Source organism: Micropterus dolomieu, linkage group LG18, assembly GCF_021292245.1.
Source record: "Micropterus dolomieu isolate WLL.071019.BEF.003 ecotype Adirondacks linkage group LG18, ASM2129224v1, whole genome shotgun sequence".
NCBI classification, from domain to species: Eukaryota; Metazoa; Chordata; class Actinopteri; order Centrarchiformes; family Centrarchidae; genus Micropterus; species Micropterus dolomieu.
The window spans coordinates 23,712,588-23,740,537 of record NC_060167.1 but is presented as its reverse complement, the minus strand read 5'-3'; the positions used below and the strand labels follow the sequence as shown (position 1 = coordinate 23,740,537).

General features: G+C 40.0%; 1 protein-coding gene across 6 annotated transcripts in view; it reads right to left on the bottom strand.

Moving 5' to 3' along the window:
- Positions 1-27,950, bottom strand: part of LOC123956901 (retinoic acid receptor gamma-A-like) — a 43,882-nt gene that overhangs the window by 9,010 nt on the left and 6,922 nt on the right. For 2 of the 6 annotated variants that reach the window (XM_046029426.1, XM_046029423.1), the window contains exon 2: positions 15,696-16,066. The exons of 1 other annotated variant lie outside the window; for it this stretch is intronic. In XM_046029426.1, the coding sequence (XP_045885382.1) occupies positions 15,696-15,867 (172 nt within the window). In that variant the 5' untranslated portion in view covers positions 15,868-16,066. Of the gene's footprint in view, positions 1-872; positions 971-7,918; positions 8,436-12,092; positions 12,110-15,695; positions 16,067-27,950 lie in introns of those variants that run through there. 3 more of the 6 variants (XM_046029429.1, XM_046029425.1, XM_046029428.1) reach the window with 3 other exon arrangements.

Below are 27,950 nucleotides of genomic sequence, written 5' to 3'. Positions count from 1 at the left end.
ATGTGATGCAATGTTTCAAGAATGCATTGAGCCCCTTCCTTTCAGTTTCTCACTTGTGAGGATTTTCTGATTTTCTTTGTCTTGTGTGAAAGTAAACTGAACACATTTTGAGTTTTGTACTGCTAACTGAAGACAGCACTTTGGGCTTTAGGTGTGACAGGCATCTTTCACTATTTTCTGACATTCTACAGACCAAATGATGTATTGATAAATTGAAAAAAGTAACTGGCAGATTAATCCATATGGAAAATAATTGTCATTTCTTTCCAGAAAAGACAGGCCATAACAGCGTAAATAACAAGCAGTGCTCTGAAAATCTCATGTTTCATACACGTTTATGAGTAAACAAAGAGCTGCTTGTTAGGTAAATACCATTATGTATTCAGGTGTAGGAGGTTGGGCTGAATGAATGGCACCGTAACGTGATCACTGTTTTCTGTTTATAAAGTAACAGTGACAATATAAAAGTGGCCTAGAGAGAACAAGTGGAAAAATTGCTCGCATTGAAACAGAGAAGCTGCATCTGGCGCCAGGAGCGAGGTAGTGACTGACACCGTCTGAGGGTGGTGAGAGAGAGCGAGGAGGGACATGACGGAGAGAGACAGGGTGAGAGAAACTGGGCTGAAGGCAGCAAGAGAGAGAGAGAGAGAGAGAGAGAGAGAGAGAGAGAGAGAGAGAGAGAGAGAGAGAGAGAGAGAGAGAGAGAGAGAGAGAGAGAGAGAGAGAGGGAGGAGGGGACTTTACCTGCCGTTGAGAAACAAGGAGAGAAGCCAAAACCTGTCGGCAGCTGTCATCACCCTGAACTGAGCCAGCCTCAGAGCCTTGGCTTGAAAAAAAGAAAAAAAACTCTCTCTTCTTAACCTACAACTCACCCCTTAGTGTGTCACAACATCAATCAGCACACCTCTATTGGACGCAGAAGAGACAAGATGGCTCGTGTGAATCAGCCCCATCAGATAGCTGGATACAGTCAGTGGAGTGAGAGAGAGTAAACAAGTGGAGTATTATTTCACTTCAAGATGGTCCTTTTTCTAAAATTTGAACATCAACTACAACAGAAAACTCCACTTTAGCTTCTACCACCTAAGATACCATACAATAGTATTCTAATATCACTTGATCTACTCATCCTTTTGTGTCTTTCCCACCATCCCTTCTCTCCCATTTTCTCAGTGTTGGTTGTCAGATCAGCACATCCCTATTTAGACAACAGAAGCCCCTCTGAAAGCAGAGACCATCTTTATCAGCGCTCATAAGAATCTTGAAGCACAGGAATGGCTATTTCAGTCCTGGGAAGTGTACTAAACCTGCACCATGAAAATAATTTCTGACGAGTTCACATCAAATTTGGCAACAGCTCGTAATACGTGCCGTGTCCTAAATCTATACTACATGCTAACTGTTTTACAATATACTGTTTTTGCGGTTAGTATACAGGAAATAAACCATTTTATACTAACAGGAAATAATTGAATACTTCAGACGTTAGCCAAACACGACTTAAGAGTGACAGTGTGTGAGTGCCATTTCTTTTCATCTTTTTTTTTTAAAGTTGTGTTGTGTTGTGTCTTCCTGGAGCTGTATTACCAACATTCACAATTATTTTTCTGCTCTGAGCAGTTCCTCCATTTCCTTTGTAAGAATAGTGCCCATCAACAGCAATTTACTTTATTATTAAGTATAGATCTGGGGGGCACCTGTTCAGGCTTTGGAAAATCTGTCCACTTGGCATCTAGCACTGCTGATCTACAGCACTGAACTGTTAAGGGAGAGGGAACCGATGTTTGAGCAAGACAGAACTGATCTGTCATTCTGTATTAACAAGTGCAATGCGAAAGAAAGCAGTGATTGACACGGTGTGACATCAAGCTGCAGGTGTTTCAATCCTATAGCCTGGATACAGCACACAAACAGGGGAACAGAGTGAGCATGGGGTTTGTTTTAAACTGATATTGAAGGTGTTTTTTCATTCCTCCTGGAGTGGCTGTGTGGTCAACGTAGTGTGACATACAGCCTATAGGGCGTGCAGCCTGGCTCTACCTGCCAACATTGCACAGCTCAGTGAACTAGACTTTGGCCTGGGGGCTCCAAAGAGCCTCACACTGGAGAGGAGTGGAGGATAATGCCGAGGACTGTAGTATGATTAAACTTTAGCTGTGATAATTGTTCCGATAATTGCAATGTTGACTAAAATTTCTTCCTAAAAAGATTAATGTGGATTACAAATACAATTTTCACACACACTTCCCGCCTCACAAAATGTTCAGCAGTATGCTGTGGAATGTGCGTGCACATGTGAATATGCGTGTGTGGGCTGCCGCATGGGGCCACAGGTCAGCTGGACAGTGTGTGAGGGTTTTCAGTGCGACACTGACACACTCACAGAAATGGTGTGATGAGGACAGACGGGGAGGGAAACAGTGGAATAAACTGAATTCATTAATGAATAGCCATGACACATAAAATGCATACAATTTCAAAGGGTAAAGTCAGTTGTATATTATATTCTGATTACGTGACATGGCCTATATTTTTCATTATAAAACACGTGTCATGCTTAGCATAACTGTACTATGTTGTAATTCATGAGTAGATAGACAGTGGGGAAGAGCTACAACCTCAGATATGCTGAGCTTAATTACCACAACAGCAGGGAGGAGACGGGGGAGATCTGAGTAACAATCCCTTTCATCAGCTGTTCTAAGTTCAATACCAGAGACCCCCCCCCAGCTCAACCCACACTAATAACCCTCTTCCCCCCTCTGTCCTCTCCTGCCTTCCTGCCCTGGCAGGAGGAGGAGTCCTTCCTGTCATTGGCAGCGCCTTTTAAAAGGAAAGGCTGTGAAAACCAGGCTACTGTCCAGGAGATGGGTCCATAAAAACAGCAAACACCAAACACTTAAAAAGGAGGCAGGCAAGCAACACTGCACAAAGGCACACACACACACACACACACACACACACACACACACACACACACACACACACATTTGCACACGCTCACTTAGAAAAACAGAAACCCTGGACAAATCCTCAAACCTGCGAACTCGTACATAGTTGCAAACCCTGTCCTGCAATTTCAGATGCACTGTTGAAATGTGGGTCAAAAGAGCATACAATACATCTGCAAGAAGTCAAAATTCACACTCGGCTGAGCTTGACAACATGTCATTCAAGGCAAGGTTTAAAAAGCAAAACCTGGAAAATAACCTTTTTTTCATGTTCACGGAGTTCAGCTTTGTCTGCAGAGCGTAGAGTGGGGGTGCATTTATGGGACAGGTTGTTAAGTCTGGGTTTGTCCCTCCCATTCATCATCATAGATACAATGCACCCTTTCTTTTTTTTATAACACCCAATAAAGCCAGCATTCTAATTTTGCCCCTTTTTTGATATTATAGAGTCAAACACATCTTTTGCTGCCAACCTCGGTATAACCAGCAGGCAGTGTGGAAAGATTTGATAAAGTATAAAAGCATATGAAAATAATACAGTTATTAATCCTGTATGTCAATGAGATGAAAAGTTTAGCCATGTCCCTTCTTGTTTAATAATGATCCAGTTATGTTCTTTAAAAAAAGCTACGGTCTGTACCTGGTTTAACTTTAAGCTCACAAGCTTTCATTTCAAAAGTGACTCTTTTAAAAGATGTTTCGTTAAGCTAAACCGCACGTTTGTAACAAGTGTGGATTTAGTTTAGTAGACGATGGACTAATAATTCAGAATCATCAGAGGCCAAACTTAGCCAAAGTTAATGCAGTGTGGTGGAGACATGGCTGGAAGCTGTGACGCCACAATCAGAGACAAGTTGGAACACGACTCACTGAACCTCACAAGACGTTGTTTTAAGTTTCACCAATCAGCAGCCTAGCATTGTCTCTCTTCTTGTAGCGAGTAGTGTATTTGTAAAAACATGCTACTCTGAACAGTTTTTAAATGCTTTGAGAGAGGCATGGGTTTAGATTACAAAATTCAGATTAATCTGATCTCCTCTTCAACTATTCATGACCTATAGTATTAGTCATGTGCATTCCCAACAGATGAGTCTGTAGGTGTTGACAGTCCAAGGTTAATGCTGTATGTTAACACACAAACTGTGACCTCATTATTGTGAATAACCAGATTAGAGTAATAATTGATAATGATTACAGTGCATGATTTACAGCAACTAAATAATCTGACAGGACAAAATATTTGTTTGATAATCTTGTTTACAAAAGAGAGAGAAATGACATCTTATTGAGGCCACAAAGCAGGAAGACAGACAGAAAATAGTGAGACTACATTTCAGTGCAAGTTCTCTTATTTGCAGGGTCGGTTGTAATCTGAAACCTCAGTTTTTTCTGACCACCTAGCCACTTTGCTGTTTGTGTCTCAGAAATCTGCTTCGCTTTGGCCTTTGTTCGCTCTGTGACATCTCTACCAGACTCAGAAACACCAAAAGAAATTTAGACTGACATGACAATTGATCTAAATGTAGCAATGCTCTTTTCTGTTTTTTTAAATTGTTGAAGTTAAGTCAGTGTGAAAAAGCAGCGTGTTTGATGCAAAATACACTTTCATAAGCCGGTATGTACATTTCTAAGGTTGACGGTGAAAAATGAAAAGTTTCTTATGATCCATCCAACATTAACAATAGCAACAACAATTATTCAGTACAAAGCATTTTACTGAACACACAATAATATCATTATTATACTACATCATAACATATAACCTCATATTGTGTTTTTTATTATGACTACTGCAGTTACTTTCATCTGGTTATTATGAAACTATTAGGTAGTAGTGCTTGCAAGGCTGATAAGAATCTCTGCTTTCCTTGAACGTATCACATACTGACTGAACTTGAATTTCCAGGTTCACCGGGGTTGTTTGGGCTTCACAGTGAAATTTCTACTTTACTAGCGCTGAGAAAGTGACAGTCCAGCAAGTAAAAGCCAGTGTTTCATGACCCAGAGACACAGTTTGCCTACTTTTATTAAAGACAGAAAATAATTATCTAAGCCCCTTCTAGTCCAAGAAATGCAACACACAGACACCCCCTAAAATGTTTTATCTCATTAATCAGGCGCATATCTTCTGTCTTTATCAGCTACTAACAGTAACAGCATCATTGTAGTTAGCTGTTCTCCTCCTGTGTGATGATATGGTGGTCGAGGGGCATTGTTAAACTTAGCTTTGAAGAGCCCATTTAAGGAGAAGAGGCTGCCAAAGAAAAAGTAGATTATCACTGAATGAAGGGGAGAGCACTTCCCCTCAAGGCCTGAAACACCAGATACAAAGAGTTACAGGGGGGTTTAATCCCAAATCCAACTTCATCCCTCCACTCTTCTTTCACCCCTCATCTTTTTCAACTACTCATGCCCCTACACACAGCCTAATCTCTTAATTGACTCTTTGTAATTGTAATTGAATCATTAAAAGCTCTTAGTTACACAACAGAAGGCGTGTAAGCTGAGCCATGTGTGAGCAAAGAATACACACACACACACACACACACACACACACTCTACTGGAAGGAAACATCAAGTGTAGAAAGAGGGGCTCTTCAAAAGAGGAGAAAAACAAATGTCACATAGAGGAGAAACTGTCCCCCCACTGCACAAGAGGCAGTGACAGAGAGAGCAGACAGACTTCAGTATGTCCCTGCTCCCTTTAATGCCTCCTGACGTTGAAACAAAGGAAGGCCGAGAGGTGCTGAACTGCCTCACATTAAAAAAAAACCACTGGAAAAGATGACCCACCCCTAACACACACACACACACACACACAAAGGAGGGAAAGCTCATGTTAGAAAGATACACAGACCAAAATGCTCTCAGGTATTTAGATACGCTGCAGTGTCCAACAGTAAAGCAAACTATTATTCACTCTTCAATGAGGGTTGTCATTATCTAACTCCTTTAATAATAAAAAAAGTCACAATGATGACAAGGACCATAAGCAAAGTGATCAATGTCAAAGGGTAAGTGGCAATGTTTTTGTCGCAAGGTGGGAAATTAAAGACTTAAAGAGGTGAAGTTGATTTTTTTTGCTTGAAATTTTTACTGTGGCAAATGGCTGAGACTCAAGAGGTTACACATAAAAATGTGAAACCTTGGAATACATTAGTTAGCAATAGTAGAACAATCATTGATTAATTCATTATTAATCCTTTGGTTTGTAAAATTTGCAATTGCAATTTTGACTTCTTCAAACATCTTGCTTTGTTTGCCCAACAGTCCAAAACCTCAGATATATTCATTTTACAATGATATGAGCAGCAGCACATGATCCCATGGGAGAAGCTGCAGCCTGAGAACATGAAAGTTGGATGATTTAAATGATAAATCGATTATCAGAATAGAAAAACATTTGTTTTTGTCTTTGTCAATGTATCGACTGAATGGTTTCAGCTGTAGTTATAAGCGGTGGGATCTGCAGTCCACCAGCCCAGCCTCATCTCTGAGAGATTGGTTGAGTAAAACAAAAAAAATAATGCTGGTGTGTTTGATAAAGGAAAAAGCTCTGCATGTTACTGTCCATTTATGTTTGACAGGTTACCCACAAACAGAGAGGGATGAATCCCCCCAAACCCCTGTGGTCAGTCACTTAACCTCTTTTTAGTACCTTCAGTCAATGCGGAAAAAAAAGCTGCATCATTTCTTGGGTGATACTGGACCTGCAACCATCACCACTAAAAGAAAAAAAGAAACTAAGCCGATTTTTATGCAAAGACAAGATGATTAGTGAACATTTGTGGACATTTGTCTGTCGCTAAGGAGCATCTGGTGAAGCTCCTTAGCGAGTTGAAACAGGCCCTGCTGTGGTGTTTGTCATCCTGACTGCTCATCCATCATCATTAGCGAGCACTGAGGACTTGACCGTGCTTGATGCCCTGGTATCTAAGTAATTACTGAAGATAAATAGACTCAAGGTGCTCAGTTGGGACATCCCAAACCGTTTGAGTTTGACAGTGGACGGAGTGTCATCTTGAAAATAAAAATCAACTCTGTAACACATATGAATAGCAAGACTCGTTTCTATAGATAGAGTGAGTCAATGTTTGATTTTCCTAGCTGAATGACAAAAACAAAAGGTCTGCTTATTATTTCGCCAGATAGAACGTATTTTCCTCTCTTATCTTTGCAGTGTGTGTCTGTGTGACTGTGCCTGTGTGGCGGTTAGGCTTTTTTTGTTTTTTAAACACTGTATCTTAATACCTGATGCAATCTGTGCCTTGTTCACTCAGGTCTTTTAAATAAATGTCAAAAGAATGTTTAGCTCATGGGGTTAGGAAACAGGGAGTGCTTATGTGTCAAGTGATTCATGATTTATCTTTTAACAATCTACTTCTCATTCCCACAGTCACCTCCTCTTAAAATACATTCAGGCAAGTAACTTCCTTAAATTCGCTTTATCGCCAACACAATTCAAACCTATGTAAAGTAAAAGATTGCTCATAGGGTGAAATGATTATCGGCCATTCGTATCTTTTGTAAACTGCCTCTTTCTAACTAACTGTGGCTCTGTGTGTTGGCCAAATCACAGCCGTGTGCTTTCATTTGCCTTCAATCTGTCAGTGCTGTTTCTGTTTGGACGTTGGCGGTTGTTGTTTTCTGGACACATCGACCTGGGTCAGGTTGGATTGTTTAAAGGAGCTGTCACTCATGTGAAGTCATTCATAAAGAAAACAAACACGATGATGTATAAATATGCACTTCCCAGCTCAGTCACTCACTCTCACAAAGCACACTGAGCACATAAACAAACAAAAAGCGGGGTGAGAATGGGTACATAGAATTGAAAGGAATCCGACTCTTCCTGTGGAGAGAGCTCTATGATAACAAAACCAGGACTCTGATAAGAACACACACACACACACACACACACACACAGCTGCTCTTTTCCAGTCTGATGGACAGGATGGTGTACTCACACTGAATGCTGCCAGTCCCAGCCCAGGCAAAGGGGTCCAGGCCGGAGAAGTAAGGGGTGGCCTTGGCGAGCATGCAGGACCCTTGTCCGGACACATCAAATAGGGGCCGCGGGGCCAGCCCCAGAGCCTCCATACAGTCAAACATGCTCAAGCAATCACAACTACAACCCTCCTCTTTTGTTCTGCAACCAAGCGGGGAGAAAGTGACTGTAAAAACTGAGAAAAAGCTTCCAGTGACTGAAAGTAACTAAATCCCCTGCTCAGTCCAGGTGTTCCCTGTCTTTCTGTCTGTCTGTCTCTGGTTGCCCCCTGACCGCCTGTCCTGTCTCTTCCAAAGTAAGTACTCTGGACAGACCAAATATCTTCTTTCTTGCCTTACTTCTGCTCCACAACCCGGGCTACTTTTAGCCTCTCTTTTTCCCAGATCACTTGCTTGCCTGCCTGCTTTGCCTTTTCTGCTGTAACTGATCTCAGCTCCCCTCTTGCGGCTCTCTGGGCCTCTCAAACTCCACCACAGACTCAGCCAACTATCTGCATGCTCTCTCTGCACAGAAAAAGGAGGTGGGGTCCAGGAAGAAGAAGTGGGAGGGATGTAGTGCCCGAGGGGGTGTATACCTGCCTTCTGATTCGCCAAACTTTCTTTCTCTCCCTCTTTTCTCCCTGAAGTTTTCCAACTTGCCTCTTTATATTTCATATTCTGCAAAAGAAAACAAACACTCCTGACCTCCCCTACCTCCTCCCTCAACTCTTTCTTCTTTCTTTTTCTGCATTAATTCCCTTTCTGTTTCACCACAACTGGAATATTATAGCCACTCTCTTACAAACAATACAGCTCTGCCACCTTTAGCAAAAAACTCTCACACCTCACAGAGTCTGACTGAAGAATGAAAGATGCTGAGTGAGAGGCAATTTAGTGAGTAATTTCTTGAACTTGCACTGGAAATAGACGGTCTCCGGTGGTTTCTGTACAGGGACAGATGGATTATCTGATGTCTAAGTGGCCACAGGAATTTACCTGCTCACACACACATGCAATTTTTCCCAAAATCAAAAACCTATTACTAGAGTATGGTGTGTTTTTAGTAGGATTTATATTTATATTATTCCCATAAGTGTGTATAAAATACACTGAAACCATGACTAAATAAGAACAAAAAGGGATTATAATGTTTTTTATGGGTTCATTATTCCCTGATCATCTCTTGAAAGTTTCCTGGAAAAGGAGCTGTGTAATTTGGCACAAATTGCACGGAAAACAGAAGCAATGTTCTGAGTCAGTTATTAGAATTTTGTCATGTTGAGCTGTTGATTTACAGAGGAATTTCCCTAAAATAACTGCCAACTTTAAACTCAATTTAATATTCTTTCTTAATTTTTATATATGTTGAGTGTTGCATGCTTGTATGCAGACAAATTTCAACGTATTACATGGTTTCCTGACCTGATTCCAAAGTGTACCAATTGAAATAACACAGCGTTAAAGAAGAGAGGAAGAAGAGAAAGAAAGGGTGCTTAACATGGATTAAATACAAGACAAGGACTTTATGCAAAAGATAGATTTAAAAACATCTTTAAAGAGTCTGCAGCAAGGCCAACTCATAAAGGACTCCTCTAATTGCAACCATTAATCAATATTTAATATTTCTGCAATTTTAAGTCTCTATCAGTCCACATGTTATTCTGTCTCCTTCTCTCTCAATAGTTCTCCTTCTCCATGTCTCTCCATAGCATGAAGTGTTATTTTGTCTCTAAAAGCTTCTCTTTCTCTCTTTCCATTTGGTCTTGGCATGTGCGGATATCTGATCCAATTCCTTCAATTCAGTTCAAATGGATTCAGTTATCTTCCCCCCCGGAGCTTATTGGATACTTCAGTTGCGCCGGAGTTCGAGTCCGCTGCAGTCCAACCACACTGGCCCGGAGTCTGGATAGTTTGTGTACAAAACAGCCTCACCCTCCTCCCTTTCCTTCCCTCGTTCAAGAAGGATGAACTCTGGAAGAAACCCCCACTGGGGCTTTTACCCCCCCCCCCACACACAGACTTCCCAAACTGTCCTGCCCGTGGCTTTGTATGTTTCACGCTGCTCGTGTGCGTTACAACTCTCTATTTTCTTTGTTTTTCTCCTGTTGTTTGTTTGTTTGCTTCCATATCTTCCAATCCCCCTGAATCCATTTGTTTCTATATATTTTCATTATTATTTGGAAGATAATAGGATGCACCCCCTCTGTTGTTTTTTTTGCTTAACTTTTTTTAATTCATCTTGCAAGTACTCTTTTTAGTTAACCCCCTCCTGTTCTTGGTCTCGGTGAGTGGACCTTTTACCTGTCTTTCACCACTGAGGCCAGGAGCCACACACACTCACACACACACTACAATGCCAAACTACAGGGAGCAGAGCTGCACAGTATCAGCCTGCTGAGCTCTCTCCACACCTTGAGACAATTACCCTCCCCGCCTTGCAGCACCCTGCCCCCTATTGCTGCTTTGAGGAAAGAGGTACACAAATGCAGGGTTGAATGTGAAGATGGAAAAAAGTAAGTAAGTCACTTTTAACAAAACCTGAACTCACTCCAGTTATTTTAGTTGGGCAAATCGCGTCTCATACACATGCACACAATTTGTAAGAGTAGTGAGTCATATTACAACTATTCACAATCAGGTTCTTCAGCTATTCATCCAGTCGTCATTTCTGACACAAACACACAGAGCGGAACAATGGCCCCCCCCTCTCTCTGTTTCTCCACCAGCAGCTCCTCCAGCTCGGCCGCAGATATTTGCACAAAGTCTCACTGCAGTCATCAGCAGGCTCACAAATATAGTCACAAATGTGAGGCAAGTAGAGTGAGGCTGCTGGTTTGTGATATTCATGGGTGTTGGAATGTGCAGCCTACAGAGTGGCAGTGAAAATGTGTGTGTTTCTGTGCATGCATGTGTGTGTGTTGAGGCGCATGGACAATTATGTGTGTATGTGCTTCAACAGAGTGCCTGTGATGAAAGACGCAAGGAAAAACACACAAGCCTTGCTCTGTGCCTTTTGGTTCAAGTTACTAATATCACATACGCAAGTACACACACACACACTCAAAACATTACAAAGAACAAGATGTGACTAGTACAGAAATTACGAAAGGACATTGCGTTCATTGTGGAAAAATACTTCTTTTCCTCGTGATTGCTACAATGAGATTTCTTCCTTTTCAAAACAAAAAAAGTGATTTTGATGTAGACAGACTGGTGATCGATTTATCCTGATGTCATGAAAAAAGCCAAAATGCATTGTTCCAAAAAGAGATTTGAGAAATATTTACTTATTCCTGAAGAAATCCAGAGGCGGTATCATGTATGTATCATTCCAGGAAGCACTGGGCAAAAAAAAAGCCTTAGCTAAAAAGAGTTCCCTGTGTTTTCTTTCTAATTCCCAGTTCCCACTGCTATTAGGAAAGAAGAGTGAACTTACTGTATGATTGAATGCACAGCAGGGAGCTTTTGATGTGGATATCCGCTAATTCCAAGTCCAGGGATGTTTTGAGTTTCATCTCATTAGGGAACAAAGTCCAGTCTTGCACACGCGCTGATTAGGACCTGGTTTGAATTAATTTACAAATCCCACTTAAACTTCTACTGTAATTTTGTATAATTTAGTTCACTTTGCACTAATGAGAGATAAGTAATTTATCGTAGCTTCACTTGATGGTAAAGAATAGGCTCATTATTTGCACGGTTGGTCTTACTCTTTGAAAGTAATCAGTACTGAAAAACCCTTGTAGGCTATCTGGCGCACGTTTACATTGGGGATGTCTACAGAGTTAATTTTTCTTTTTTTTTTTTTTTTTAAATCTAGCTGGCTGATGGAAAGATGTGTCAAGAGCATGATGAGCAAACTTCCAGACAAAAGTGAAGTGGCTGTAAATGCCTTCTATTATATTTAATTGATCTTACACTTGCTCTGCATATTAAACCGATCTAAACATATAATACACTATATAACACTATATATCTTGTGTTTGCTGACTTGCAGAGGTCTGGCCTTATTGTAGTAGTAGTAGTAGCTGACTAGTGTGTAAAAGGGTAGTCAGTACATTCAGACATTTTGCGTGTTGTGACGACCCGTCTATAAGCTACATAATAAGCATCCATATATCCACCCACTTGTGTTGTTTTCAATTGGTTCATTACCTGCTGTTGCTGCTCACTGGGCAGAGCCTCTCTGCTGAGTATCTAGGAAACAGATTCAACAACTCAGCCCAGCACTAGAGCCACCCTACCATAAAAAGGCCTACATATCAGGCAGCAGTTCGCAACAGAAGCACAATTGTGTCCAATGCAGGAGGGAGAAAATATTTTCTGAAAAGGATAGATTCTGGTTAAAAACTCACCCGTGTTGCAAGATGGGACACAAAAAAACATTCTCTGCCTTCCCGCATCCTCGAGATTTCATGGACTCACTACCTCAGCTTGAGAAAAAGAGGTCAATTGGTTCGGTGTCCGCTGTTGCCAATCACTGGGTTTATTAAATATGACGTCATGCAGTTTAAACAGTGTGCCGCCAGCAGTCGCAGAAGATCCAGTCCATCACTGGTCAAATAGTCCAACAAACTGCGGTGTGCACTGAAGTCGAGGCAGTTTAACCCCCCGGTCAACTTAAATTTTAAAAAACAGAAGCCATTAAGGATTGAGAAACCCCTGGAGTGGACACATTCCCAGAGAGCTGGTTATTTCTGCTGGATCACCTGATGCTGACTAACTGACTGACTAATGTGTGCCTGTGTTTTATAAGCAGGTGGTTGAAATTAACTTATTTTGTTTTTTGAAATATGAAATGAACTGAACTAAACATTTTGTCCTGTTGGATTATTTTTTTTAAATTAAGGGAGCGTGGGAGTTATTTATTTCTTCACGCACTGAGATATGGACTCTTACTCACACACACAAACAAACACCCACACACTCTTTTATTGCCATGGTTCTTCTATACTGAACAAAGATCCTGTGTTAAAAATTTAAAACTATCAGCCTATTCAAAAGCAGAGTTTTGTTGGTTTTTATAATGCATACATTACATGTGCTGGCTGACTCATGTGTGACACAATGTTTTGCTTCTCTTTTGTGTATCTTTTGTCAGGATAATTCCTGGCTTGTAAAACATTTTTAAATGACCCAGTTGAGCGTCACAGTATGGTTTCAGGTGTGACTTAACACACTTTTAAGCATCAGAAATGCAACAGACCAGAAACTTCCCAACATGGAAGGTCAGTGAAATAACACTTTTCAATTTGGTTGTATTTCCCCCCTCTGCAATAACTCTTTTTGTTTGATCTAAATGCAAAATCCTATAATTAGCATTGACTTTTTTTTGAGGAAAAATGTGGATTGAGGAAAAAGTGCTAAAGGAATCTCATCATGTGGTAAGTATTTGTTGAATCACTGGTGTTGATCTATTAGAAGTGTTCGCTATGGGTCATGGTAACTTAGTTTCAAAACTTAAGTCAATACACCTTTAATCTAGTGTGACAACGTTGAAATGTCACCAGAGTTGACATCCTAATTTACTCTAGCCTGATTCATTTACACATGTTTTTCTTATTCAGATTCCCAACTTACCCGCCTTCCTTTTACAGTGTGACACACACACGCATGCACGCACGCACGCGCACGCACAAACACACACACACACACACAAAAAGCCTCACTTGCCTTACTCCATTACATGCTCAACATATAATTACTAAATATACCTATGTTAACAAGGCAAAGAAAAACAAAGAAAATAAAGTGTGACATTATTTATTTATAAAGTGATCTCATTGCACATCTCATATAGAGCAGATTCTAGACCATACTCTTGGTAAAATTATTTTATTTCAGAATTAACTGAAATTAAACTTTTGATTATTTAATTAATGCAACTTTGTAGTGTCATAACTACAAGCTTAAAAATCCATTGTGCTGTCCTGGTTTTCCCATGTAACCGTAATACTATGTTTGATTCCAGATCACAATCTACCGTTTCTTTCTAGTTTGCCTCTACCTCTAAAGTTGAATGCCATAGATAGATGTGACTGATTTAGATATTCTGTATGTGACTGACAGGTTTTCTGGCCCAACATGTGACCACCCTTATTGTCATCTGCGACTCTGACTGACACAACATGGCCCCTCATATGAGTCCCAGAGGCAACATGTCAAAGGTGTAATGACATTCTCAGTGCTACTAGCTTACTAGACTGGAGATAAACAGATAAGACCTGCTCACTGTACACTTTATCCGTGTGCACACAATGACACACACAGTGATTGACAGGAGTGTTCAGCAGGTATTTCTCAACTGATGTCAGTAGTGCAGGATGAGAGATACAGTTATGTCCCTGTGTGAAGTGTTTGATTTGGACTCTGCACAGTCTACAGAATATTGATCAATATAGGGGTTAATATGGATACAAGCTAATCGGCCCGGTGTGGGACATGACTTCAACATACACAGCAGAAATGTAGAGAAATTGATTAACCTGAAGATAGTAACATTCATATAAATACACTAATTGTTTTAAGATGCAGGTAGCTGTACAGTATCTGTTTGTTCTAAAACTGTAAACGTTGCACTGTAGAGGAAGCAAAGAAAATCCTGATAGATAAGGCAAACTAAACAATGTCAAGAATGGGAATTGATAACAATATTTTTAAGGGAAAAATTATCTAATGTCAAATGAGGACATTGTTCCACTTTTTATCCTTCTCTTTTTAATACTGATATTGAAGGTTTCCAGTATTATTTTGGAGAGTGGAGCCAAAGACTCATTCTGATAACAGTAACTCAACAGTCAATATTTCTCTCTCTTATATTCATTTACAGCAACTTCAATTTGCTACACTAACACTAGAATTACAGGGAACCAACAGTGTGGAGTGCACAGGTAAGACTTACCCGAATGTAGATTAAATGAAATAGTGGTGTGACCCTGTAATGTCTGAGTAACATCATTAAACAATATGAAGAGAAGAAAAATAAAGGAACAACTGTCAGGAAACTACACAATGTTGTCAGTATTTGTATAAACTCTTGCAATGACTCTCTCTGCGGTGTCGCTCCCTCTCTCTGTTACTGTGAAGTGCAATTGCGCCCCCTGTGACTCAAAATGGTCTCTATCCAAATACACCGCTTCTGCAAGTTGAAATGAGAAACTCTTTCATCTGCCAAAAGCCCCGACCTTCTTTGAAGGAAATGTATGTTTCTATCTGTTCCAGTGAGGATTTGAAAGATACAGATTCTATGGAATGCAGCAAATTACACCAGGGACTGTGCTCGCCATTTTTTCCAGCCTGCCCTTGCTGCCATCCGCCTGGTTTACCACATGGAAAAACTCTCTACTCCTCTCAATGCACGATTTAAAGCCTGATTATAACCACAAACTGGCCCTGAAGACTTGTCCAAAACTGTGGAGACTCTCTGCTGTTTTACAAAGAAACAGGGCTGGTCAGGACACAGACATTCAGCACACTATCTTGTCATGTGCTAGGGTGTGGGATTAGGATTTCTTGTGTCCTCACTGAACCTTAGACCAGTTGGAACCCGCATGATTAACTTTTTTTTTTTTCAGTTTTGTTTTTAGAACTTAAGCTGAATGTGACATTGTAGTTTTGAGCTGGTTAAAGATATAAATCTGAATACAATGAGATTATTTCAGTTAGGAGCATCTTTGTGCACCTCCTTGTGTATTGATGTGAGTTTAAAGGACCCCAATGATCTCTGGTCATATAAGTAATTTACAAAGAAATACTCACACAATGCAGCCATCTCTTTGGGAAGGTCAGCCCCAAACCGGCCGAAGAGGTGGCTACTGGCCAGCAGGTCAAAGGGGGAGTGGCTCCGCATGGAGTTAAAGGTGAACGGGTACATGGCACGTGGGAAGCCGGTCATGTGACGCACTTGGTGCTCCCTGTTGGTTGCCATCATGAAAAGTGCTTCTGGCGGTTCAGGTGACTTCTCTCGTTGTTTCCTCGTCCTGGGTCGTCTTCGTCAGGGGCCTGCGGTGAGTTTGAAATGGGCTGGTGCCATTCAGCCCCTCTTGGCTGCTGGATTCTCTGCCGTCAGAGAGGTGAGAGGGATGCTGATGAGGGAGGAAGGGCGGGAGAGAGACCAGGAGCTGCGAGACCTGACCAGGCCAATCCGTTGAATAGGAAGGAAGACAAGGAGGATGTGGTTAGATGCTGGAACCAAAGTCCGGTTGTTACCACAGTGGCTTAACAACTCATCTCAAGTCAAATCAACAACAATTCATGCAAAAACATCAGCCTCTTTCTGTAATCAAAGCAATACCTGAAATACCTCCAAAGCAAACTCCAGGCGAGAAGAACAAAAGAGAGCGTTGAAGAAACAGAGCAGAGAAGCGGACGGTCTACAACACTTTTCTCCTTTGTCGTTCTTCAAAGTAGTGAAATGATTTCAGGCCATGCCATATGATTTCAATCAGCAGAACTGAATAATAAAGGGTCTCTCTGTTCCCTCTGCCAGCCTGACTCTAGCCAGCCTGCCAGAGAACAGCCAGCCACAACATGGGTACAATTAACCCTTTCCAACAACAGATCATTCTCACTGTACCCACACCATAAACCTTCTGCTGAAGCCGAAGCCGCTGAGGGTTTATGTCTCTGAGTGCTCATGTAGTGGCTCTGTCACCCTGTCAATAAGTTAAATGAGGGCAGCCCACCCCTCTAGTTTTGCTATGACTGTCATCCCCTACAGTGATTTCATGAATGGGTGGAGCTTATCTCTCTGTGGTGGAGCCATGGTAAATGCAGCTTGGCCAAAGAATGTCTAGTTGTTTTGGGCCTGCTTCGGCATGGGAATCAAACACCCTGGGTGTGTGAGAGGCAGAGAGAGAGAATTATGAATTTTCAAATGTCCTTCATTGAACTACAAACAATGAATACACAGAATCAGCAGAAATACTGAGTGAATCAGAGTGAATACACATCGAGAGGAACTATTACTAATCTGTCTTTTAAAGAATTATTCACTGACTGTCTCTCATACAATATATAGTTAGTTTAACAAAGAGGATCCTGTCAATAAGATTTAAAGTAAACTATTCCACATGTGGAGGTAAAAATACTGGTCAGAGGAGAGCCCCTTTACAGGACATAGACACACAAACTCATAAAATGCGCACACACACACACACACACACACGCACAAACACAGATGCCCAAACACACATGGTTACACACAAGCAATACTTTTTAATTTAAAGGGTCGACTCACTCAAGTGACCTCGTGTGGTCTTGTGCTATCCAGCCAAGCAGAATATGGTTTTATTTGCTCAGGGTACTTGTCCCGATGGTATCTATTTCAGACATTTCTGCCTCCAACACAACATAATTGAGATGAATAAACGTTTGTTTATCTTACTTACAGAATTCAAAAATCACAAAAAAAAACCTCAACAGCAACATGTCTTTCCAGAAACAGTGCCCCAGTATACTCTCGATAATCCACAGACCTCTCTGTGAACACTTTTCATAGGGACTATTTCTTTGGTAGAAAGCAGTTCCAGTTAAAAGTGTTTACAGCCATTCACCCCTATTGTATTGGGTGGACAGCTCAAAACCTGAACAAATGAATCCCAAACTGCTTGGATGGCACAATACCCTAACTGAAAAAATGTGTTTACTCTCATGAAAACCTGTTTCATGTTGAAACGTCACTTGCTGCATTTTATTAAAAACCTCTAACCATAACAGCATGCTCCACATTTCATCACCACAGATGAGACATAAAGAAAATGTGTTTGTTTGTTTTTATTTTGCTGACCTAACCCTTTAAGTGTGCAACAGTTCATACCAAAATTCATAACAAAGTCACAACTGTTGAGTACTTCATCTTTTCTGGTATTCTCACCCTAATGCAAATTCATTCCGCACACATGTTAAGACATTTTTATTGTTATTATTATTATTATTATTTTTATTATTAATCATTTATTTATCCTAAGTTACCAGTTTATTAGGTACCCCTGCGTTAAAACTAATGCAGTCTAATACAACTGCACTGCAATAAATCCTACCTTCAGGAAGATTATAATGTCTAGCTTTTGCTGAAACAGTGTCAAGAAAGATTCAACTTGATGACGTAGGTTGTGGTGTTGTTGATTTGTATTGCATTACACTGAGGGGGGTTTCTACTATTTTGTCTACCCTCATTGATATAATGGGATGGACAAACCCTTAGACTAATCATCATGCATCTGGGCTTCTATTATTAGTAGAGTATAGAGAATTCTTCCACATCCTTTTGTTGTTGCAGTAGCCATTTCTTTCCCCACACACATGCACACACAGTACATATTACACATTCACACACAAAGCCACAAAGTCAGCGCAGTGAGTGTTGTTTTAAAGTCATATTTCCCATATTGACATTTTTTCTGTAACTGCTTGGCTCTGCTGAGGTTTTTCTTCAGTGTGCGGGCCAGTTAGGGAGAGTCCCTGCAACTATTTCCACAAAGAACGTCTGTGTTTGAGAATCAAAGAATGTCAAACCCAGGTTGGATAAAGTGTGTGGTGATTATAAAAGTGATTACATACATGGTATGGAGTGGAACGGTCACATTTACGCAAAACATACGCACACACATGCTTCTCCGAGAGCAGAACACAGAAACATACAAGCGCGGACATGTAGGCTGCAGAAGTGAACATACACAGATGTTCTGTGACTTTAATCATGTTCACTGGACAAGTAATCAGTGCGAAAAACACCACGTTCACACATGCTGAAGCACCATTAAAAGCTGCAATTGACCTTGAAGAATGAAGGAGTAAATACGGAACGGAGGATCCTTCCACAGATGCAGCTTCAGAGCCGTTCAGCTTGACTCTTTAACCAATCACATTCAAAGACTGAAATCACTGGTATGAAAGCCAGATGTATAAAAGGATTGGGATGAAGAAAAAATTAAGTGTCGAAAGCTGAAAAAAAAAAAGATGGAAAAAGATAGAGGGAAAAAGAGGAAAAGAAAAGGAGGGGAAGCTCATAGGAGGGAGTTTCTGGCAGGCCATGTGTATGAAGTGAACAGAGTCCTATTAATTAGAGCCATACTGGAAACTGGATTAATGAGAGAAAGAACGAACTGTGGTAAAGCAGCATGTGAGGAGGGAGAAAAAAAACGGGCTGAGTGGTTGCAGAAAACACACATAAAAATAAAGAAACTGTTTTATTTCCACCAATAAACTATGAAATCATGTGCGCCAAAGCCAAGGAACGGTTTCTTTCTCTCTAATGAGTAACCCCACCACCACCACCACCACTCTCCCTCCGGGGGAATACACCTTGGGTAGGGCAACAAAAGCAGTGCTGTGTCTCTGGGCTTCCAGGCCTCAATGCTGCTTTTATGAGACCTGGCTGGGTCAGGTCAGACTGGGTCACCTGGTCCTGGTCCTGCTGAAACAAAGACACACACAAATACACTAACGCACACCCTCACACATACAACACACAACGGATGGCCCCTTTCCCCAAACTGTGGGGATTAAAAACAGCTTTGGTATAAAAAGCTATAGGGCTTTCCATCTTTCTGTCTTCTCCAACAAGCTGCTACATATGGTGAACTTTGCTTGTTTTCACATACACGTCAAAAAACGTTTTTACGTGCTACGTGACTGTGTTCAGCGAATTGTTGCAACCCTTGTAAACACTGTTCAGCTGTAAACAGTTGAAATAACAAAAGCAATATCTTGAATAACATGTTTTAAGTGCTTATTAGGAGGATCAGCTGGATCTGGTTATCCTGGGTGTAAATGTGACTGAACTTTATGGTTTTTCCAACCCAAATCAGTTTGAGGTTATGTTATGAAATTAGACACACACACGGGGCCTGTACCACGAAGCAGGATTTGAGCTTATCGAAGTAACTTCGGGGGTTTACTCTGGGTTTTTAGTACCACGACAGTGGTTCACGTCTTACCGGGATATATCTCCATGGTAACTTAAGCTGAACGGCTAACCTGCTCCGGAGCAGGAGCAGGAGATCACCTCTATGAAAACCCCGACTACTGACCCAACAGCTCTCTTGGAAAATGACATCACCAAATTTTAATTATAAATTTTAATATGAACGTAGGATATTTATTTTAGGTTAGTAGCTAGATGTGGGCGCAGGTAATTAGGTGAGTTTCCAGTAGCCTAAATGTTGAGATTCTATCTTTCAACCACTATTTGAGCACATTTTATGGCATGAATGGATTATTCATTTCATTGCTTTATGAATTTAATTTAGAATAATGTTGGGAACACTTTTGAGTGTGTTAAATAAATTAATCTCATTTTTGAAGTGACAAAGTTTTTTAAAGTGAGGTGGAATGACCACTTCAGTCGTAATTGTTAAGGTTAGTGAAGCCAGATAGCGAAAATATATCCTGGCTATGTTGAACTTGCTTCATGGTACAGGCCCATGGTCATTACTGAGAGTCCGTCCACACTAAGCAGGTCCATTTTGAAATAAAATGTAATTTAAATTAATTAAATAATAAAGATGGCGCCGCAGACGGCAGCATCTGGATTTCACTCCGTAGTGCTTTTTGTGTTTAACCCAGTAACTCAGCCTCTAATCAGCCACCCGTTTACTGGCTAACACTTAACACACATTTATTCACCATTCTCTATTTCAGTGCTGTTCATACTGTTATATTGTCATATTGTAGCTACTGTATACCAAATCCACCTACCTCTAGTCATTACTCCTGCACAAAATACTTATTACTTATACTTGCATCCTTTGCACTATGCTTCATTGCACTGTGTACATGTGTACATGTATGCACATACAGTATATGTACCTGTATATCAAATCCACCTCCTGTATCCTTTGCACTCCGATCACTGCACTATTTGTCAATATGTCTATATTGTTTTTGTTCATAGTGTGTATATTTGTGTTGTCTACACTGTAGTCTGTGTCTGATTTTATTTTATTTTTATTATTGTGATTTTGTATTTTTGTATGAGTAAGCACATTGTGAGTAATGTACAATCCAGAGTCAAATTCCTAGTATGTGTACACATACGTGGCAATAAAAGCTGATTCTGATTCTGAATTTACACATGAAAACGACCTGTGTCCAAACTTACATTTCAGGAGCCCACCTTACCAAATTTGCAACAATTTGCAAGACTACACGATATAATATCTTTTTACCCACTATGACATGTTTAACTCATCAAAACAAACGCCATACTGAGTATTGCAGGACTTCATATTTGTGGCCGACAATCATTTGTGAAAGATGACGCTCCAACCTGGAGCGCAGAAAAAGCAGTACTACATTGGCCCACAGGTTGTTTTCATAAAGATCTCTGTTCATACTGAAGCAAAACACAGCTAAATCTCTTCTGTTTTGGTTGGCAAACAACAAAACTGTCATAGCCAACATCAGGGTGGGCATTCGGGAATATTCCCGAACGCCCTGATGGCCGGTACATTTCAGGCCAAACCGACCGGGGGTCAGGAGATTTTATTTTTCAGGTACTAATACTTTCCTTTATGATCCGCGCATGAACACTGTCTGTGTGTCTATCAGCCTGGGCCAAACCAATGCTTTCAGTATTGCTGCCCCTCAACATGGATTGATCCTCGTTTTTGCTGAAATCTGATTGGCTCAACGGCGCCGATCAAAGCAGTTTACAATCCATCTAGGACGAGTTTAATCTCAATATGTACTGTCGGTGCTGAACTCAGCCCAGGATTGTATGATAAGCGCAACAGAGATGGTAAACGTGGTGAAAAGACAGAAAGAGGAAAAAGAAATGTGTGGATCCAAAAAAACAAGAATTAAGAATAAAAAAATGTAAGCACAAGAGGCAGCTAAATGCGCCTAATTAACGGAGGACTTGGCAGAAAGGTTGCTGTAGCAGGTGAGGCAGGACCCAGGCAGAGACAGGTGCACAATTAGGAGGCTAATGCATTTATTATATACTCAAATTATTTATATATGCATTTATGTAATTATATAGCCTATATTATAAACAACAGTTTGCAGTGTGTTATCACACAAAGACAACATTGTTCTGTAAGTGAGGAATATGTATGTTGTATGTATGTTTGTATGTATATTAGCTGCTAAGGTCACTAGAGGTGATGCAGAGAAACAGGGTGATGATGACACCAGTCATGTTAATGAGGAGGGAGAGGAGGAAAAGGAGGAGCAGGAGGAGAAGGTCAGTGGAACCAGACAAAACAATGACAGGTACAGGGGCAGTGTGCAGGGGGGTGGTGATGGAACAGTGGATAAGACACATGCCTTTGGTGTGAGAGACCCTGGTTCTGTGAGACACCAATGTGTCCCTGAGCAAGACACTTAAGCCCTAGTTGCTCCAGAGGCGTGCAACCTCTGACATTTATAGCAATTGTAAGTCGCTTTGGATAAAAGCGTCACCTAAATAAATAAATGTAAATGTGTAGGCAATCTTAATATGCATGGATAGAATAAGAAAATTGATTATTGTTAGTCATATTTATTACTGATGTTCTTCTTGTGCATAGCCTATGTAGCTTTACAATCAGTAAAAGCAGGGCTGAGCCAGGGACAGGCCTGCTCATTATTATAGTAGTTGTTATAGTAATATTATTACATAGTATTATCACCTACATTGTGTTCTAATTTAGCCGAATTCTTGAATTTGTTGTTATCATTTACATATATTTTGGTTTCTATTGTCAGTTAGTGAAAGTGCACAAAATAATGATTTGATTGTAACTCGTAATTGTTACCTGTTGATCAGGCACTCTTGCCTCTATTTTATGACTGATTTTATGAAGTCATCTGACTAAATAAACACAAATGCAGCTGAACGCAATCATCTGTATGTTGTGATTTTGACTGTATTAAAATGTAGACTTTCTGTTAGAAGAAGAACAAAAACCCCATGCCATCATTTTAAGATTCATCATCGCTGGGAAAAACTCAGCTGTCAGCTGAGTGCACCGCAATTGCAGAGAAAACGTTTTCTAATTTAGCTAGTTTAGAGTGGACGCATCCTGCGCTGGCTCTTTACCAAGACCTGATATTAAATTCTATATGTCTCTCATTGGTTTGCTGTATAATAATTAATTATACAGTAAACCTGCGCAATCATTTCTTCTCCTTGGCAGAAACTTTTCTAACTGTGTTCGATATATTGTAAAGAAAATGCCTGCATGAAATTGTGGCAGTAAACATCTTTGTTTAGGTCTTAGATCCATCATTGGAATTCTGGTTACATTTTCACTTATTTTTTCCCCCCGGCACATTATAAAAAAATGTCTTGTTGGTGTGGAGATAATGTGGTGCAGCATTTTCAGGGAAATGGATGACGAGAGAATTACAGTAAATCTTCAGTTTTATGGTACATAATGAGTCCACTTTTAGGGCTGAGAAATGTGTGGTAATAGGAAGTCTACGTGTCGTTCAGTGTCATCTAGTGAATTTGAAGTGTTCAGAAAACAGAGCTTGATCGGGGTGTGTAGGTCAATAAAAAGTATACAAGTTGTTTAGAACAGGCACTCTTGGGTATCCCTAGTGTTAATGGCAAACATGAACGTATTTTATGAAAAAGCATGTAATCACCAAATTCTGAGCAGCGCTGAGCCAAGTTTTGAAACTTACTATAGTTTGCTTCATCCGTCGCCCTGGATATTAACCACTGATTTCATAGACTTAGTTTTCATTAAAAGTTATTTCAGTTACCCACCAAGCACAAAGAAACTGATGCATGATCGGACACACTTGTGCTCAAAGTTTTTGAAAAACATTAAATCCCAATCAGGTGCAGAATTGGAGCCAGACTGATAATTGATAATGTTAGCGTTGGACAAAGGTTTTTCCCAGGTCACTGTATCCATCTGAAAGGACTAAAAGCTCCCAGTTTTCCATTACTCGGAACAGTCTTTGTGGTCACCCTCAACAGTTTAGAACAAATGTAGAGAGTAGAGAGTCAATAAAAATTCAGGTATATGTAAAACATTTAAGCTTCAGTTACTGAGGTTTAAGAGATCATCTTGACATCAGTAAGCCATTAGGGCTAGAGTTTGTGTCATAAACAAATGCAATTTGTATTTCTGTGGTTTCATATTTATGGTTGGATGCCAAGTACAATTTTACTATTGTATTTGATGTTTTTGGATTTGTGTTAGTGCTACATTTATGTGTATGTTGAATTTTACTGCTGTAGATGTTTAAGGTTGAGCAAATTTTAACCACTTTATATCCTGTTGAATAGTTTAATCTACAGCAATGCATCACATTTTATTACATCATCATATCATGGTAGTGTCACTGTCCTGTGAGAAACATGTTTATCTAAAAAGTCAACTTCTCAAAAATTTTAAATCTAAAACTCGTAACTCAAAGCTGTCAGACAAATGTGGAGTAAAACGTACAATATTTGCCTCTGAGACGTAGTGGAATAGGAAAAAGTTGCATAAAATGGATAGTACAGTACCTTGAATTTGTACTTAAGTAGTTACATTCCACCACTGGTAGCCAGAATGTTAGGCCAAAAGAAAATCTCTATTATTTGTAGTGTGTCATCAGTTCTCCATCAGTAAAACCTGCACACTTTGGACTATACACAGTCAACATTGTGTTTTTATGGCAAAGCATCATGTGTACAATGGGGAGTTTTATAACTAGTCTCAACTACAAAGTAGTAGGAGTACACGCACACTGCCAGGTTTTAGGATTTCAGTCTAAAACTAAAGAGGTGGTATTATGCTCATTTTCAGGTTCAAAATCCTATTTATTTACCAGAACAGGTTTACATGGTTTAATTTTAAAAAAACACCTTCTTTTTTCATACTGCACATTGCTGCAGCTCCTCCTTTCACCCTGTGTGTGAAGGCTTCATTTTAGCTATGGAGTGATACATCTTGTCTCTAAATGATCTTTTTTGGGAGTTGCACATGTGCAGTTCCTAGTTAAGGACTATTAGCCAATCAGAAGCAGAGAAGGGCTGGTCAGCAAGAAGCCTGTTAACAGCTTCGATTCAGCTGTAGGCTACATGTTGGCAACATGGACTAAAGCAAGAGTTTCAGAGTGGGGAGTTATTAATCTGTAAAAAAAAAAGCATCTTTCATCCATGAAGTTTTAACTGAGCTCTGTCTCTACATCACAGTAACAACTTTATGTCCATTGACTGCCTGGAGGGTAGCTAGTGTTTGGAAGGGAGAGGAGAGGTGTGTTCTGCAGCTCAGTGTTTTTCCACCGGTGTTTTTGAGGCTATGTCAGAGGAGCCATTTGGCAAGCGTTAAATGATGCACATTTGCTTTCATCCCTGTGACCTCACAGGATGAAAAGGAAGCGGCTGGACTACAAACGAGCTGTTTTCAAGCAGTTCAGACCAGTGTTTTCTGTGGGAGATGGGAACTCCCTTTGGGCTGGACTTTGGGCTTTTTCACTTTGCAAACCTATTACATGCACAAAAAAAGTATATAACTCAATGAAGGAGAGGGAAAAAGCCAAAAGCATAATACCACCTCTTTAATATTTTCCAATAAATCAAAATTGTGTGACTCCAAAGGTTAACCAGACAGTACAACGCTTCTCTACATCACATAATGATGTCCTTTATTTTGTTTAATCATGAGGTGAATTAGTGCTCAGTGTTAGCATATCAGATGGATTACATGATGATGTTTTTTTTCTGTGTTTTTCTTACGCAGAGAGAGTGTGAACACTTGTCTAAGACTAGAAAAAGAAACGGTTTGTCTGAAAATAAACTTTGATCTTTTGGACTGAGAACAGGCCACAGGAACCGAAAAGTCTGCTCCTTCCCTCTGTACTTTCTGCAGTTTTTCTCCTGTCAGTAAATAGAAAGTAAAACAATTTATGTATTTCTCTTCACAACTATTTAGTCATCTTTCTTTTCCCAAATTTTTAGTATGTGGGTTCAATCCAGAGCAATGTGAGTCAGCTGGAAAATGGGCGGGCATTCAGTGGTAAAGTGCAAAATGTTTTCTCTTTTTGAATATCTTGGTTTCGCTATCTTGAGAGGATCTTTTGTGAATATGAGTTTTGCTTATCTGCTGTTCTTTCTCTTTTATTCTGAAATCTATTTGCTATTCTCAGTGTAATATTGAGCAAATAGTTTATCTTTTTTAGTAATTTCTGACTTGCACAACAGAAGAAGGTTTATAGTTTTGTTCAGCTTTCAGACATATGTCTGATAGTGGGAAGGACAAACTTAAATACAATCTCCACATTTGAAACCACAGCATTTATGTGCATGACACCTATACACCCACAGAGAAAATTAAAAAGCAGAGGCAAGAAAACTCCCCCAAAACAGCTAAATGCAAGGAAAACCATGACTTCAGCAGGGACAATTAGCAATAAACCAAAAAACCACAATCAAATCTGGCTTATTCTGAGAGAGTGCAGCCAGGGATGAGCTGTTTTGAGTAGAAAAGTCACATACTAACACAGAGAAACCATTACAGAGGATAAAACACAGGCAACCATCACCCACAAACAACATAATTAGATTTTCCAACAAATGACCGTACTATATTTTATGTCAAACTGACATGTAAAAATGTCTTTTGAGGAATACAAATATTGCTAGGCCATAAACCATCAGTGTCTGACAGCCATCTTATTACCGCAAAGTGTTTCTGGCTGTGGCAAACACATATTTTCAATTTATGCAAGCCATTATGTTGTTATCCTAGTCAATAATGGACACACACAAGCCTATATTAGGCCTCAAAACAACATTTGATATCAATTTTCCAAGTGTTATTGCTCTGAATCATCTTTCAGAATGATTGCCAGACATTTATTTTATTAAAATGATTTCCAGTAAACAGGATCTGAACTCCCTCACTTAGTTTACAGAGGCTATAAAAAAAACTTTGTTCGAAGGTTGAGGAGGTCGAAGTTGATAATTCGTTTGGTCACTGTGACATATCAGCCTTAAAGCAACATTATGTAAGATGTGTTTTTTTGAGCGACTAGGCGCCCCTACCGTTTCAGAGTGGAATTCACAGCTGTCGTAAATAAGGACAGCTTTACATTACGATCAAAAACTAGCAAGTCGCCAACTTTGCTAACACAGACAAACATCAAGCAAGTGCGACAACACAACACATAGCAATATTACTTACTAGACGAACTGTGAAGAAATAAGACACAGAAGTAAGGCCAACTCTGCGTTTGTCTCTTGCCATCGTGCACAAGCCTCTTCCTTGGTAGGTCCCTCTCTTTTTCTCTTCATAGCTTCCTCCATCATTGTCCCTTTCTGTCTATTCTAGTGTTGTGTTGTTCAAAGAACGTTTCATTCATTTGACCTAATCTTGTATGTGACTCAGGAGGAACGGGTTGTCTCAGTGAGTAATTTGTTCATTTTCACGTATACGTGAATAGTGTTGGACTCTTACGTTCACTCGTTACACAGCAGCTGGCTACTGTATGAATGAGCACTTTACAGATATAGTGATAGTAATTCTAATTATATATATGGCTGGTCTGGCAGTATACTCTGGAACAATTGTGAAAATGGACGGATTTAGAGGGAGTAGTGGCTTAATTGAATACTGACAACATATTTCTGTGGTTTTTCCATGGTTTGAATTTGGTTGTGGCTCCATGTGGCTTTATAGAACCATGATAGAGAAAGATGAAGAGATGAATTTGTGCTTAATACTTTGTCAATTAGAGCTTCTGTGTTTGAGAACTGCACGTTTTTTTGTTATTTTTTTAAATCGCCCACTAGAGGGATGCAGCGCCACAATAACCACCCTAGTTAAAATGAACAAAATGAACAAAATGACACAAAGAAAGATTAGTTCATTTTAATGAACAAGATATTGGTGACTCGAGTCTTTCAAAAGAGTGACTTTTCCCATCACTAGTCTATTCACCTCCACCATAGAGAGCCTAAGTCACTCGCTTCCGCTTCCGGCCCATACTTCGGGAAAAATATATACGGTAGTCAATGGCGAGAGACAACTTATTTCTTGATCCTGTTTGTACTGTGCCCTGAATTACACATATTATGTCAATTTA